At 53.0% G+C, this 16559-nt stretch overlaps 2 protein-coding genes across 2 annotated transcripts; one reads left to right on the forward strand and one right to left on the reverse strand.

Moving 5' to 3' along the window:
- Nucleotides 1-1044: 1044 nt before the first annotated feature.
- Nucleotides 1045-5822, forward strand: NEFL (neurofilament light). The gene is made up of 4 exons (XM_030964290.1): nucleotides 1045-2132; nucleotides 3327-3451; nucleotides 4228-4544; nucleotides 5255-5822. Exons 1-4 carry the CDS (start codon nucleotides 1083-1085, stop codon nucleotides 5443-5445), a joined length of 1683 nt encoding a protein of 560 aa, XP_030820150.1. The 5' UTR covers nucleotides 1045-1082; the 3' UTR covers nucleotides 5446-5822.
- Nucleotides 5823-11272: 5450 nt separating this feature from the next.
- NEFM (neurofilament medium) lies at nucleotides 11273-16311 on the reverse strand. The gene is made up of 3 exons (XM_030964287.1): nucleotides 15198-16311; nucleotides 14645-14769; nucleotides 11273-13266 (listed from the first exon to the last, which is right to left on the reverse strand). The coding sequence occupies exons 1-3, from the start codon at nucleotides 16257-16259 to the stop codon at nucleotides 11862-11864; spliced, it is 2592 nt and encodes an 863-aa protein (XP_030820147.1). The 5' UTR covers nucleotides 16260-16311; the 3' UTR covers nucleotides 11273-11861.
- Nucleotides 16312-16559: the final 248 nt, after the last annotated feature.

The following is a 16559-nucleotide window of genomic DNA, read 5'->3' on the forward strand; positions in this document are numbered from 1 at the left end:
GTGCCCGAGGCCAGGTTGGATGGGGCTTGGAGCAACCTGGGACAGTGGGAGATGTCCGTGCCCATGGAAGGGTGGGACTGGAAGGGCTTTAAGGTGCCTCCCAACCCAAACAATTCCATGATTCCATGATGCTGTAATTACCTGGTTATTAGGGACCACTTGTAACAAAGGACATGGGGAGGATGTAGGGGCTCAAAGAGCACTCATGCCTTGTGCTAACTAGAAACTGAAGGGAAAAAAAATATACTATTTACACATCTGGGGTTCTGAGCTGCAGCCAGGGTCGGGTGTCCCACAGTCTCACCGAGGCAACCTCAGCCACAGCCTGGGGCTTGCAGCACATTCCCAAAGCTTCTGCCAGGGCAGCTGTGGAGAGGCAGAGCAGGGGTGTTAAACACAGCCTTGGCAGGCTGGGGGGTGCAGATAGACCTGAGGGGAGCTGGATCTGAAAGGGCAGGGGTGGGCCCGAAGGGGGGCCAGGGAGATGCCCCAGGAGGGGCCGAGGCTGTGCCCAAGGAGGGCTGAAACAGGGCTGGTCCAGAGCGGGCCGATCACAGACATCGCAGTAAAGCCCGGAAATACCCGGAGCTGTCCAGGCATCCCTTCCCTGCCGTGATGTGCTGTTCAGGACATCCCTTCACCGGGGAGGCCTGTCCAGGCATCCCTTCCCTGCCGTGATGGTCGGAGCTGTCCAGACATCCCTTCACTGCGGGGATGGCCAGAACTGTCCGGGCATCCCTTCACTGCGGGGATGGCCAGAACTGTCTGGGCATCCCTGCCGCGATGGCTGGAGCCGTCCAGACATCCCTTCACTGCGGGGATGGCCAGAACTGTCCAGACACCACCGGGGCGAGGTCCGGCCCGTGCCGCTCAGGGCATCGCAGCAGTGAGGGAGGGAATGAATGTCTGGATCACTCCGGGCATCCCCTCCCCGCGGCGGAGCCTGGACCACTCCGGGCGTCGCCTCCCCCGGCGACGCCGCCGCGCCCCGCCCCGTCCCCGCTCCGCCCGCCCTCCCCGCGCATAAATACCGGGCTGCGGGCGGCGTCCGCCGCAGAGCCGTCGCCGGAGCCCCCGCAGCCATGAGCTCGTACGGCTACGACCCGTTCTTCCCGTCCTACAAGCGGCGCTACGCGGACAGCCCGCGCATCCATGTGTCGGTGCGCAGCGGCGGCGGCTTCGGCTCGGCGCGCTCCGCGTACTCCAGCCTGTCCGCGCCCGTGTCCTCCGTGTCCGTGCGCCGCAGCTACGCCACCTCCAGCGCCTCCAGCTCGCTGCTGCACTCGGTGGACAGCCTGGACCTGAGCCAGGTGGCCGCCATCAGCAACGACCTCAAGTCCATCCGTAGCCAGGAGCGAGCGCAGCTGCAAGACCTCAACGACCGCTTCGCCTGCTTCATCGAGCGCGTCCACGAGCTGGAGCAGCAGAACAAGGTGCTGGAGGCCGAGCTGCTGGTGCTGCGGCAGAAGCACGCCGAGCCCTCCCGCTTCCGAGCGCTGTACGAGCAGGAGATCCGCGAGCTGCGCCTGGCCGCGGAGGAGGCGACGAGCGAGAAGCAGGCGCTGCAGGGCGAGCGGGAGAGCCTGGAGGAGACGCTGCGCGGGCTGCAGGCGCGCTACGAGGAGGAGGTGCTGAGCCGCGAGGACGCGGAGGCGCGGCTGCTCGAGGTGCGCAAGGGCGCGGACGAGGCGGCGCTGGCGCGGGCGGAGCTGGAGAAGCGCGTGGACAGCCTGCTGGACGAGCTAGCCTTCCTCAAGAAGGTGCACGAGGAGGAGCTGGCCGAGCTGCAGGCGCAGATCCAGTACGCGCACCTGTCCGTGGAGATGGACGTGTCGGCCAAGCCCGACCTGTCAGCCGCGCTGCGCGACATCCGCGCGCAGTACGAGAAGCTGGCGGCGCGCAACATGCAGAACGCCGAGGAGTGGTTCCGCAGCCGCTTCACCGTGCTCAGCGAGAGCGCCGCCAAGAACACGGACGCGGTCCGCGCCGCCAAGGACGAGGTGTCCGAGAGCCGCCGCCTGCTCAAAGCCAAGACGCTGGAGATCGAGGCCACCCGCGGCATGAACGAGGCGCTGGAGAAGCAGCTGCAGGAGCTGGAAGAGAAGCAGAGCGCGGATATCTCCGCCCTGCAGGTGAGGGGTGGGGGCTGGAAGGGTCCCTCAGGGCAGGAGGGTCGGGGTCCCTCAGGGAAGGGGATGAGGGGGTGTGCGGGGTTCTGCAGGTCGGGAGAAGCTGGGGTTTGAAGGGTCCTGAAGATGTGGGGATGATGGGGCTTTGCGGGGCTCTGCAGGTGAGAGATGATGGGGCTTGCAGGGCTCTGCAGGTGAGGGGATGATGGGGTTTGCAGGGCTCTGCAGATCAGGAGAAGTTGGGGTTTGAAGGGTCCTGAAGATGTGGGGATGATGGAATTTGCAGGGCTGTGCAGGGGAGGGGTGATGGGGTTTGCAGGGCTCTGCAGGCAATAGGGGTCAGGTTTTACAGGGTTCTGCGGGTGAGGGGTTTCAGGGTTCTCTGGGCTCTGCAGGTGAAGGGATGGACATTGGGGTGAGAAGGGTCCTGCAGGTGAAGGGATGAATGTTGGGGTTTGAAGGGCTCTGCAGGTGAGGGGGGTCAGGGTTTGCTGGGCTCCGCAGATGAGGGAATTGGGGTCTGCAGAGTCTCCCAGATGAGGGGATCAGGTTTGTGGGGGGTATCGGGGGCATCGCTCCTGGTTCCTGCTGTGCCCATGCTGCAGAGAAGGCACCCTGAAATCACAGTGCAGAATGCCACAGAGCTCTAGAGCAGGACATGGTGTGGAAATACAGACCCAAATCAGGATCTGAATTACCAAAATCATACCAGAGATGGGGACATCGCTTACCTAAAATGTGAGGTGTTATAAAATCAGAATGCAAAATGCCCCTGATAAAGCCCAATATCCATGTGTCCATGTGCTGATTCAGCCTGAACTATACAAAAAAAATCATGGAATCATGGAATATCCTGAGTTGGAAGGGACCTGCAAGGATCATCAATGGATATCCCTAAGCTAAAATTAGAAAAAGCACTTAGAGGCCAAAATCAGAATGAAATAATACACAGATTTTACGGCTGCTTTACCATTTGGGTACCAGAAAATTGGGCTCTTTGTGTTAAATAGGACTGGAATAATGTGGAGCAGAAAACCTGCCAGGAATGATGCTTTTTGGCTGAGGGTGGAGTGGGAGCTGTGCAGTTTCTGTCTGCTAGAGCAAGATCAAATTAAAAGAATTGGAGAAATTCCTTGTGATTATTGCTAGGCTTGAGAGAACAGAATTTTATGCTGTCAATATTGTTCCATCCAACAGGATACAATCAACAAATTGGAGAATGAGCTGAGAACCACGAAGAGTGAGATGGCTCGGTACTTGAAGGAATATCAGGACCTGCTCAACGTGAAAATGGCCCTGGACATCGAAATTGCAGCTTATAGGTATGGTGGGGGATGTTCTAATGAGCCAGAGCTCAGAGCAGTTCCCATTCTCTTCAGGAGAATTCAGGGTATTTATCATTCCCCCAGCAGAAATTTTCAGAGATCTGTGGCAGAGTTTAGTCAGTTCCTCTCTATGTGCACACAGAATTTTTAGTTTGGCAGTAAATGATCTCAGTTCTCCATCCTGACAGATAAAAGTACCTGTTCTGTACTTGGGGAAGAGATTTTATATCAATGGAATTCCTCAATACCAGTGGCTCATTCTCAAAATGGGAAATCCCTCAAATGCCCTCAAGAATAGGGATTTTTTCTAACTTGTAAATCTACAAATTAAATCTTTTCCAGTAGAATTGCTGCTAAATAACTGTGATATTTTGTCTCAGATACTGAGAGATTTCGATGCTGGAACAGAATTTCAGTGGAAGCCACTGGGGGGCTACTGAGAGAGCCACAAGGGGGAATACTGAGAGAGCAGCTCCTAGCCTTGTCTGACAGCTCAGCAGCAAATTGTTACAGCTGCAGGGTGGCAAAATACACCTCTAGTTTCACTTGCCAGAGGGACCTGGTTCTAGACAGGTTTTAAGGAAAGGTATTTTAAAGAAAGGTATTAATCCCCCCACAATGGGCACATCTGGAGAAATGATTCCAAGAAAATAGGGTGGCATTGGCACAAAGTGCACAACCAGCCCTGCATTAATAACCACATGTGCAGTCTGCAGGGCTCCTGCTGCCCCACAACCAGCTCATTTCCCCTCGCTTTTATTTCTCCCTGCCAGGAAACTGCTGGAGGGGGAGGAGACCCGGCTGAGCTTCACCAGCGTGGGCAGCATCACCAGTGGCTACAGCCAGAGTGCCCCCACCTTTGGCAGGTCTGCCTACAGCGGCCTCCAGGCCAGCTCCTACCTGATGAGCGCCCGCTCCTTCCCCACCTACTACTCCAGCCACGTGCAGGAGGAGCAGATTGAAATCGAGGAAACCATCGAGGCTGCTAAAGCAGGAGAGGCCAAGGCAGCTCCTGCAGAAGAGGGTGAGGAGGAGGAGAAGGAGGAAGGAGAGGAAGAAGCAGGAGAAGAGGCTGAAGAAGAGGAGGAAGGTACTTAGTTACTTTTCAATCCCTTTTATTTATGCTGCACCCTGCTCCTATGGGATAAACCCCAGAAATCCCAATGATTAAATCTAATGATTAAAGCTCTTTCCCTTCCTACTCCTGTGAGCCAAAGGATGGTGGGGTTAAGTACATGGAATTTACCAGGAAAGTCTGAATATTGGATGGGAGATAAGGTCAAGTGTTCAAATCAGGCACGTTATAGGTTTCCAAAACCCCCAATAATATTGCTCAGACATCCTCAGAAAGAAGGACCAAGGACATCCTGAGCTAAATATGAATTCCCAGAGAGCAGCCTGAGATAACGGGAACATCAGCTGATGTGTGGGCTTGGAATTAGTGGGTTAAGTTCATGGCACCATCACTGCTCTACCAGGCATTGGTGGCCATTGAACTGTGAAGGGTTCATTACTGTAAAGTTTAATTATAGTGAAATCACAGCTAATTAAAGAGCCAATTGGAGAGCAGTGAGAGATAATTCAGGTCTTTGGATAAGGCTCTAAGCACTGAGTCCAGAATTGATATTTTTCAAGGCCATGATTGTTTTTATGAAGTGTTTCACTCCCCCTGAAATCCAGGAGAAGCTGCTTGTGCAGTTCTGTTGTAGCTGCCAAAATGTGTGGGGTTGAAAGGGGATTCCCACTGAACTGGCATCAGGAATTGTACCTGGATCTGAAATATCTTTGTGTCCTTCACAGGTGCTAAGGAGGAATCAGAAGAAGCCAAAGAGGGTGGTGAGGAAGAGGAAGGAGAAGGGGAAGAAACAGCAGCAGAAGAAGGGGAGGAGTCCCAGGAAGCTGCTGAGGAAGCTGCTGAGGAGGAGAAGGAGGAGAAGGAAGTGAAGGAAGCAGCAGGAAAGGAAGAGAGCGAAGGCAAGAAGAAGGCTTGATCTGAGGGCAGCTTTCCATCAGAACCAGTGACTGACTGAGCTCCAGCTGCAGTCTCACCTATTTAATTCAGTGACCACTGAGTTCCAGTTCATGATTATGATGTTTCTCCCTGTGCAGAGTCTGAGTTTGCTTGCAGAGCACCCAAGGCTTGCTCCCCGAGTGCCGCATGGTTCCACGTATGAGTTCAGGGCTTCTGTCCTTCCTGGGTGACCCAGAACCTTAACATTTCAAATGGGGGGGAAAGAAGTGCTGGGAATGAAAGGTTACCTTTAACTTGCATTTAAACTAATTCTGGAAACGGTGGGTGGGGGAAATGATGGAGGCTTCATTAAGTACGTGCAATAAAGCTGTCAATAAAGTTCAGAAATGCTTACACAGATTCCTCGTGCGTGTCCTGTGTCACTGATGCCCTTAAAAGGTTGATAAAGGGCTTCTTTATCCCACTCTTGTGAATGAGAAGTGGGGACAATCTCTTGGGGGTAAAATTTCACACACTTTATAACAATACCCTGGGGTGTGGTGGTGGCTGGGGTGGGTCTCACTGGCTGAGGGTGCAACAAGCACAAGCTCCCTTCTGAAAAATGGGGATTTTATCAAACCAACACAGAGGGGAAAAGCAAATGTGGCTGTTAAGTTGTGGCAGGAGGTTGTTCAGTGTCTGCAGGGTCAGTGAGGAGAGGGAAGAACAATTTAAGGTGCAGGTAAGGCTTGGAGCAAAGACTTATCTTCAAAAATAACATTACAATCAGAACATGAGGAGCAGTGAGAAGGGTGGATGGTGCAGGGGAAGGAGCTGCCTCTCTCCCCCAGGTGCTCTCTGAACTCAGCCCTGGCTGAAGGCCCTGTCTCATTTTCTTCTGAGAACCTCCCAGGGTCTTTTAAAGTTTTGGCTGAGCTAAAAAAAGACAGCAAAAGGAGCATCTCAAGAGCAGCACAGCCTGGCAGTTCCACAAGCCACGTCCTGTGCTCTGAGCCTGTCAATGTTCAATTGCTTAAAGCTGATACAGAAAATTAAACCTTGTAAGGGCAAACACTGGGCCAATGCTGCAAATGAAACCAGTTTAAATAAACTAAACCCATGGAAATTTCAGTTAAAATAAATAGGCATTAATGGCTGCACTAAACTTTACAGAAAGATTTGTCTGGATGAGTTTTTGCACAGGATTTTGGGGTAACTTGATTTTATGCACTGGTGATGTGGTATCAGTTGGTTGGCATTGGTTCTCCTCAATGGCTTTGTCCAGAGAGAAAGGAAATCTTTTTTATACAAGTCTTAGGGGGGTACCAAAAGCATCTCCATGTGTAAAGGGTGATAAAAAAGATTACCATGGATGAAGCAAACAATTAAGATTATTATTTTCTTCTGCATTCCCAAGAAAAGCAGAAAGAGAAAGAAAAAGAAGCTTGGTCAAACCATTCAGAAAAGCAGTAATTCCAGTAACTCACAGTTCCAGTATCATTTCCAATCTTTTTTTCCCCAATTTCTCTAGGAGCTTGATGCTTTTGAGAACCAGAAGTAAAATAATTTTCACTTTCTTCAGCAACACCTCTTGAATATTTCTTTTTACATTTCCCTCCTGCTTTCAATGGAGATTTTTCTCCCCGTGTTTATGCAGAGCCATTGCTACAAAGCAGATTTTATTTTCCCTCTGCAGGACAGGGGTGAGGAGACCTGGGGGAGCTTGCAGTGCTCTTCACAGAGCACTTAATATTTCTTTTTTACATTTCCCTCCTCTTTTAATGGAGATTTTTCTCCCTGTGTTTATGCAGAGCTCTTGTTACAAAGCAGATTTTACTTTCCCTCTGCAGGACAGGGGTGAGGAGAGCTGGAGGAACCTGCAGTGCTCTTCACAGAGAGCATTCAGAGCTGTGAGGGATGGAGGGAGCTGCTCCGGGGGTGTGACAGCCCCAGCTCCCCCAGCAGACTGTTGGGGCTGCTGCTCAGAGATAAGAAATGGGAGCTGCTTCTCAGAAATGGGAGCTGCTTCTGGGAACTGCCCAAGTGCAGGAAGGGACACCTGGCACTCAGCTGGGGGAGAGGGGCTGCTCCTGAGGAGGGAAATCCTGTTCCAGCCCTGGTCAGAGCCCAGCAGGAGCATCAAAGGCAGAGCAGAGCTGGGCAGCTCGGCTGGAGAGAGCAGTGACCAGGGGTGGAGGGACAGGACAGGGGGGAATGGATTCAAACTGCCAGGGAGGAGCTTTAGATGGGACATTGGGAAGGAATTCCTTATTCAGAGGATCTTGAGGAGCTGGGATGGAATCCCCAGAGAAGCTGGGGCTGCCCCTGGATCCCTGGCAGTGCCCAAGGCCAGGCTGGACAGGGCCTGGAGCAGCCTGGGACAGTGGGAGGTGTCCCTGCCCATGGGCAGGTGGGACTGGATGGGCTTTAAGGTCCCTTCCAACCCAAACCATTCCATGATAATATCAAATCCCGCCTTTCTCCAAGCACTCTGAGCTCCTTTAACTCTTCAAACCCCAAATTTCCATCCCCTTTCGCGATGTTTTTTTTGCTGACTAACTACTCCTTCCCTCAGCCCTTTGCATCCCTCTTGGATTTGGGAAGCGAAGCTCCCCGTGCACCCAGAGCAGCACCCAGAGCAGCACCCAGAGCTGCAGCAGCTCTGCCCTCTCTCCTGCAGCCGTTCGCAGGCTGGTCCCTGCCCCCTGGGTTATTTTTAATGCGTTGCAGCTCCGCAGGGCTGAGTCAGCCCCAGCAGGAGCTGCAGCAGGGCTGACTCTGCAGGGCCCACCGGGCTGGGCCCCCAGCCCTGCCCCGCTGCCCAGCCTGGTGAGGGAGCCCGGGCTGGGCTCCTGTGCCCCGGCAGCTCCCGGGGCTGTGGGATGGATCCTGCTGGAGCACTTCCCTTACCTTGGAAATCCCAGGCGCTGCCTTTGACGCAATGCAGTAAAAGCTGGCACAGGGAGGCTCAGGAGAAACTTTCACCCGAGTTGCAGCTGCAAGTGAAGCCAGAAGTGTCCTGGGGGTCTTTCCTGCTCTTGGGGTCTGGATCAGGCTGAGATCTCATCGCAGGGAGGTGCTGGGTGCTTTCCCTGAGGTGCACACACACCCCCTCCCCACCCCTCCCCTCCCCTCACAAGGGGAGCACCTGTACAGAACACCCACAGCCCAGAAATTCACCTTTAACAACTAAACAATTAACAGCCCATCCTTTCCTGCCAGCCCAGATTAGTTAAGGATGCTTTAATCCTGCAAAAGCAGCAATAAAGCCCAAATGTGGATGAGGAGAGCACAAACCCTGATGACTGGAGAAAATTCTGGTGCCTGACTCAGCTCCCTGGCAAACGCATCCTGTTTGTGTTTTGTAACGCTTCTCAGTTTGTTCCCACCTGGAATTTTGTTCTGGGATGCTGAAAAATAACTGTGGCATCTCCACAAGCCAGCACAGGAAAAAGATCCTGGTTTAGAACCCTCCAGCTCCTGAAGCCACAGTCGTCTAAATATCCCACCTTTAAAAAGATGCAGAAATCTTCACTGTAAATTCCTTTAATTATTATTTTTCCCTGCATGGATTTTTTTCCTATTGTTTAATGAACTTCTCTGTCTGAAAATAATTATTCCCATCACTGGTTCTGTGCAGTCTGGAGGAGTAATTGCTGCAGAACAGGCAAATAACATCCTATTTATGCCTCTCTGCCCGGGAATTGTGCTCTCCTTTGAAACTGTTTGATTGCAGATGTCAGTAGACAAAACCTCTTGGCACCATTAAATATTAATCAGTTCTTACAGTTTTATAAACATTTAGAAATGTGTTAACCACTTGCTTGTTCCTCTTAGGACTTGCTGGGAACATCTGCAGTGGGAAATGGGCTAAACACACAAATCCAGAGTGTTAGAGCAGGAGGAAAAATACACTTGTGGGTAATAACTGAAAGCTGTGAGACGTTTTGGGTGGGAAAGGGGTGAAATGAGGGTGCTGTGGAACACATCATGCCAAGGGTTTGCCTCCCCAAACCACGCAGGGGATGGATGTACCCTGGGTTAGCCCAGCCCCTCGTCCCAGGAGCAATCCTGGATTGCCCGAGTGCAAACGGGACCAAACCCCCACAAATCAGGATTTTGGGGTCCCTGGACATGGGTCCCACCAGGACTGGAGAGAAAGAAGCTGGAAAGCAATCCCAGCATGAAAACCAGCCTGGCTGGGATCCCACCTGCCCAGTCTGCTGCTGACACCAACATTGAATCCCCGTGCAAGGTGACCCCTCCTGTCCGTGCTGCAGTCCCGATTTCCACTCTGAGGGATGGGTTTTGCAGTTCTGGACATTTTAGTGGCTTCTAGAACTTATTTGGAAGCACATACACTAATTCCATGTTAAATATTGGTCTCTGGTTTAGTGCTGGTGTTTTCTTGAAAACTGTGTTTAAATCTAAGGGGAAAACACCTCCAATTCTCACAAACCTTTGGGCACGTTGTGTTTTGACACAATTTGATGTAGATACCAAAAAACAGGGGAGTGCTGAACTCCTTATTCCTAAAGGTAAAGTTATTTCTGTGTCACACCCACACAGGACTACAGAGAAGCTGCTATTTCATTTGTTAATTCTGCTTTAATTAAACATCACTCAGCAGCCAAGCTGCTGAGCACAGATTCCCATTATTGATAGCAGCAGGAGAAACATCCATTGGTTTGTTCCACAAAGACACCCAGATTCATTTGGAAGCCTTATCTGCTGTGGGCTCTCCACCACTTCTCCAGTGAAGAATGTGCTGAACCCATTCAATTAAAAACTCCTTGATCTTCAGTTATTGATGGGGTGAAGGCACATGGAAATTCTAGATTTTGATCAGACCCTCAGTCAGGCAAGAGATTGCAGGGTAGTCCACGGCCTGAATCCAGGCATGAAAATTATTTGCTTTTCTTTGTGAGTTGTGGGAGGCAGGGCAGCAGCTGCCATCTTCATTTTCCTTTTAAAATGGGAAATGAACACAAAGTGAATCCTATAATGACCAATTAATTCCCACATTGGAGTTGGGGCTCTATCTTCTTCCCTTTTTTTCCTTTGTCTCCATTTATTTTTCAACGTAGAGCGATTTTTGATTGGCTTTGTTCATAACAAAAGAACAAATTAACCTCCTTTGGTTAATTTTTGATTTTAGAATTTTGTGTTTAGAGGCAAATTGAACTTTTTGATCATTGGACCCAGAGAATAAATAAGGAGGTTCCTATATAATTAAGGCAAGAGGGATAAAATAACCAGAACCAAGCCCATTCTGAGGACCTCGTGGTGGCTTGGTTGAGTTCCCTCAATGGGCTTTTGCTCAGTTAAGTGACAAACTGGTGCCACAGAAGTTGCCAAACCCAGCCTCTCTCCCCAGGAAACATCAAGGAATTATTTGGAAATTGGCTCTCTATATGTGGATGTTGGGGTGTAAAGAGGACAACAACACTTGCAGCAGATTTTAACATTTTTTGGCTCAGCACAAGCAGGATTGAGGGCTTAGAGTCCTTTCCCTGCCTAAAAAAACAATTGCAACCCCTCTAAGCACCTCAAGGCCAGGCAGAGGTGTTCAATGGATTCCTCTTTCCTCTAGAAAATTTGAGATATAGCTTATTTTCTTATAGATTATTTTCTTAATCCAGCCTTTGTGTTAGAGGAAATTTGTCCATCATATCCAATTCCCAGGGCACAGCACATCCTGAGCTGGATGGGACCCCCGAGGACCATCTAAGTCCAACTCCCAGACAAATGAGAACACTAAGGAAAGGAACCTCAACCAATTATCAACCCATGCACTGCATTCCCATTCAGGAGAGAGCATCCAGCTTAGAGAGGGGTTTAAATTGGGAAAAAGCCATCAGAACAAGTCATGTTTTCATATTGACCTTTATTGAGCAAGAACTGCTGTGACTGTTTTACATCAAACAACAAAAGGTTGCGTACTGTGCATGTCAACAAGGTTCTCCCAGGAGCAAAAGTCCGCCCTAATTGCACCAGTGAGGTAAACATAATTAGTTATAAGTAGCTTTTTTTTTTTTTTTAAGGCTAGGAGAGTTCTGGTTCTCATGAATACTCTATTACTGTTTTCAGTTTGGTTTTGGCTCAGTTGGTTGTTTGCATAATACATCTGAACTCACTCCTCAGATATGTCCCTCCAACAGCTCAGGAAATTCAGAAAAGCTTCCTCTGCACATTTCATCTCATGCACTAGTAGTAGTAGTATTTTTTTGTAGATCCCCAAGCTCTGTGGAGGGAGTACATCTTGAGCCTGCATGCATTCCCCCCCCCTTCCCTATATTGCACGAAAAAGTAAAATACTGTGTGTCTGGAGCCTCCGTGAGAGAACCCGATCTGCTTTGAAGCCGTCACCCACATGCATTTTGCAGCTGTCTATGGCTTAACCTTTTGCACCGACCCAAGCTCTTGAATTGGTTTGAATTTTAGCTATGGTTGCTTTTATTCGCTCTCTTTAATCTCCTTTACTACAGCATGTGAGGTGACTTTCTCCACTTTCTTGGTGGACACCAACTTCTCCTCAAAGCTCTCTTCGTGCTCCTCCACCTTCTGAGTGACGGTCACCGACTTCGTGATGAACGTGGTGCCGCTGTCCCCGCCCTCCCCTGTGATTTTCTCTGCTTTTTTGGTTACTACGATTTTCTCAGCCTTGTCATCCACGGGGCTCACGTCGAGGCCGTTAGTGACCACTCCCTTGTCTTCCTCCTCCTTCTCTTTGGATTCCTCCTCCTTCTTCTCCTCCACCTCCCCGTTGACCGCGATGTCCTCTTTCCTGGACTCCTTCTCGGCCTCGGCGCTCACTTTCGTTACCTTGGTGACAGTGATGGTCTCTTCCACCACAGTCTTGGCATCCTTGCCTGGGGAGGGAGGTTTCTCTGGGGACCGGGGCTTCTCGGGGCTCATGGCCTTCTCGGGGGTGCGTGGCTTCTCGGGGCTGGCCGGCTTCTCGGGGGTGCGCGCCTTCTCTGGTGGTGCCAGCTTCTCCAGGGCCACGGCCTTCTCTGGGGTGGCAGCTTTCTCGGGGGTCACAGCCTTCTCGGGGGTCACAGCCTTTTCAGGGGTCACAGCCTTCTCTGGGGTGGCAGGTTTCTCAGGCGTCACAGCCTTCTCAGGGCTGGCAGGTTTCTCCGGGGAGGTCACCTTTGGTGTGGCAGGTTTCTCTGGAGATGCTGCTTTCTCCTCCTCCTTGGCCACCTTCTCTGCTTTCTCCACCTTCTGTTCTTTTGCTGCTTCTGCGGCTTTTTCTTTGGGGGCGGCCTTGGCCGGCTCTGTTACAGGGGATTTGGGGGGGGACTTTACGGGAGGTGTTTTGACCTTCTCTGCCTTTGCTGGTACCTCTTCAGCTTTGCCCTTGGCCTCAGGTTTTCCCTCCTCTTCCTCAGCTTCCTCTCCTTCTTCCTTTTCCTCGATTTCTTCTTTTTCAGAGCCACCTTCTTCTGCAGCGTCAGATTTTGCAGCTTCTTCTTCCTCCTCTGCTTCCTCTTCCTCCTTCTCTTCCTCCTCAGCTGCAGCTTCTTGTTCTGCAGGAGCCTTCTCAGAAACTTCTTCCTCTGCAGCTTCTTCTGCTTTTTCTTCCTCCTGTTCCTCTTGCTGTGCCTTGGCCGCCATTTCTTCTGCGATGGCTGCCAGGGCATCTTCCATTTCAGACTTTTCATCCTCCACCTTCGTCTCTTCAATGATTTCTTCTACAAACTTGTGCTGGACCTTCAGCTTTGGTGGTTCGATTTTTGTTTTCTGGATTTTGGTGGATGCTATTGTGACAGATGGTTGTCTGTGTGTGAATATGGGACCAGTAATGCTTCCAGAGAAGGCACTGAATCTTGTCTCCTCACCCTCCAGCAGCTTCCTAAGGGAATCAGGAGGAGAGAAAAAAAAGAAAATGAGCATAAAAAACCAAAATATGGGAATAATTGTGCCTGTCCCATCCTTGGAAGTGTCCAAGGCCAGGCTGGACGGGGCTTGGAGCAGCCTGGGATTGTGGAAGGTAAAGCCCCCACTTTGGGATGGGCTTTAAGGTCTCTTCCATCCCAAACCATTCCAGGGTTCTATAGTATTTCCCTGCTGTACTATTCCCTTGCCAGCAGGATGGAACCAGTTTGCTGTGGAATGTGCTGGAACTGACCAGGGCCATCCACTGCTCACAGCCCCAGCCCAGCTTTCCTTGAATCTGCTCTTTTTCCAAACTCAGAGTCAGCAGTTTTTAGCTTGGTTTTGCTTATGGCTACTGTGACACCTTCAGTGTTCAGTTAAAATTCATCTTCACTGTCAGAAAGCTTCATTATGGTGTAAATCAGCAGGGATTAGGGCAAACTAACTAATTGAATAGGATTCATTATGACTTAGGCAAACAGAACTTGACACAGCCAACAGACCCAAATCAAATATTGTGTCTGAGACAGTCACTGCTGATTAGAGCACATGTTCTAATTTAATAATTTGGGCATCCACCTTTTCTTTGTGAGAATATGAGAACTGGAGGCTTCAGCTGACTTTGGCAGCAGCCAGCTACAGCCCCTGGGGTGTCTGTGTGTCTGAGCAACCTCAGAAATTTCAACAGATCTGGAGATGGGGGTGGGTTTTTGTTGTTTTTACTTTTCTTCTATTCAAATGTTTTTCATCTAAGCCTGTGACCCAGAAAAATCAGGAGCTCTCCAGTGAGAGTTCTGAAGCGATACAGAGGAGACTAAAAAAACCTGCCAGGTGATGGCAACAGCAAGCAGCGTTCAGCTCGAGATTAGAGCAGATGCCTCTGAAGGAAAGTTGAGCAAGAAAAGTAAAAGTGTTTGTGACAGACAGATCAGCACTCACTGCCTCAAACCATGATCAAGCAAATTCACTGTCTCTCCCAGGCGATAAAAGGGAACTCTGGTGACAAGCCCTGCATGCCTGGCATCTGCAAAGCAGACGGGAATTAAAAATAACCTCGTCTTTCGCTGCATCTGCTGCCCGAGCAGCCAAGGACGGAATGCGGCACGGGAGCCGCCACTGAGTCACGCTGCGCTGCGCCCGGGGGCTCGCTGGCAGCTCCGCCGCTGATGAGCTGGTCCCCAATGACCTTCTGGGCTCTCACTGGGCTGCTAATGGCTGCAGTGATGTAGCCAAGCTCTCATTTCACCCGTGTTCACTGCATGCAGATATTGCTTAGCTGTGGTAAAGCTTCCTGAGCCAGCCGCATCCGCAGCGCTATTAACATTCCAGACATGTCTGCAAAGATCCCACTGTACCTGTATGCAGCAATTTCGATGTCCAGGGCCATCTTGACATTGAGGAGGTCCTGGTACTCCCGCAAGTGACGAGCCATTTCCCACTTGGTTCCTCTGAGCTCGTTTTCCAGCTGGTGAATCGTGTCCTGCAAGGGAGACACAGAAAACCCCTGTGACACAGACAGAGCCGCACGCGGGGACAGAGCGGGCAGAACTTTTCTGAGGGGACTTTTAGAAACTCTTCCCGCCGCTCGGGGAGGCAGGGCTGGCATCAGAGCAGGACCCACCCGCTCCCATCGCCTTCCGCAGCACCGTCCCCCCGCCCTCCGCATCCCTGCATCCCGCGCTGCGGAGGAGCCGGCACGGGGCGCATCCCGCATCCCTCCCGCCACAGCGGGCACCTCCCGCATCCCCTCCATCCAGATAGGGCACCTCCCGCATTTCCTCCTCCCGGATCGGGCACAGGGCGCGTCCCGCATCCCTCCCACCGGGCACCTCCCGCACCCGTCTCCCCGGAGCCGGCACCGACCCCCCCCGGCGGGCTCGGGACAGCCCCGCGCCGCCGCCCCGGTACCTGGTAGGTGGTGAGGTCGTTATTGTGGCGCTCCTCGATGTCGCTGAGCTGCCTCTCCAGCGACTCCTTGGTGCCGCGCACTGACTCGAGCTCGATGCTCTTGGACTGGAGCTGCCGGCGGTACTCGGCGATCTCCTCCTTGGCGGAGCGGATCGCCTCCTTGTTCTGCTCGGCCGCCTCGGTGAGCTTGGCGTAGCGGCACTTGAACCACTCCTCGGCCTGGTGCATGTTGTGGTCGGACTGGCACTCGAGCTGGGCGCGGATCTCCTTCAGCGCCGTCGTCAGGTCCGTCTTCAGGTAGTCCTTCCTCTCCACGGTGGCGTGGGACGCCTGCAGCTGCGCCAGCAGCTCGGCCACCTCCTCCTCGTGGTTGCCCCTGAGGAAGGCCACCTCGTCCTGCAGCGACTGCACCTTCTTGTCCAGCTCGGCGCGCATCAGCGAGGCCTCCTCCATCTCCTTGCGCAGGGCGCGGATCGTCGCCTCCGTCTCGTCGCGCAGCCGCGCCTCATCCTCGAAGCGCTCCCGCAGGCGCTGGATGTCCTCCTCGATGTGCTCCGAGTCCAGCTGGATCTGCGCCTTCTCGTGGCTCACCTGCTCCAGCGCCCCGCGCAGCTCCCGCAGCTCCTGCTCGTAGGCGTCGCTGAGCTGCGCCCGCCCGGCGTGCTTCTGCCGCAGCGCCGCCAGCTCCGCCTCGATCTCCTTGTTCTGCTGCTCCAGGTAATGCACCTTCTCGATGTAGCCGGCGAAGCGGTCGTTGAGCCCCTGCAGCTGCTCCTTCTCGTTGGAGCGGCTCAGCTTGAGCTCGGCCGCGCCGTTGAGCAGCGAGGACTGGCTCACGTCCAGGCTTTCGGCCGAGCTCAGCACCGTGGAGCCGTAGGCGGCCCGCGGGCCGCCCAGGTTGGGGCGCTTGTAGGAGGAGGACACGGTGCTGCCCGAGCCCCGCGACCACGACTGCGAGCGGAAGCCGCTGGACGGGGAGGCGCTGGCGCGGCTGTAGGTGGCCCGGGTCTCGGTGACCCGGCGGTACGAGGGGTTGCCCAGGGGCTCCATGGTGTAGCTCATGGTGGGGCGCTGGGGGCGGCGGTGCGGGGCTGCTCCGGCCGCCGCCGCCCCTTTTATAGCCCCGCCGGGCGGCTGCGGGGCGGCCCCGCACACGTGTGCGGGGGGCGGCTCCCCCCGGCCCGGCCCCGGCCCGCCCCGCGCCCCGCCCCGGCTCCCCCTTCCTTCCTTCCTTCCTTCCCTTGCGTCCCTCGCCTCGTCCCGGCCGCCCCTGCCCGGCCCCCGCTGCCCATTGCCCACCCACTCCCCCCTTTTCTCCTCTGCCCCCTTGCCTTCCCCGTGTTCCTCCCCTCCTGCCCGGCT

This window comes from Camarhynchus parvulus, chromosome 22 (genome assembly GCF_901933205.1).
Source record: "Camarhynchus parvulus chromosome 22, STF_HiC, whole genome shotgun sequence".
NCBI classification, from domain to species: Eukaryota; Metazoa; Chordata; class Aves; order Passeriformes; family Thraupidae; genus Camarhynchus; species Camarhynchus parvulus.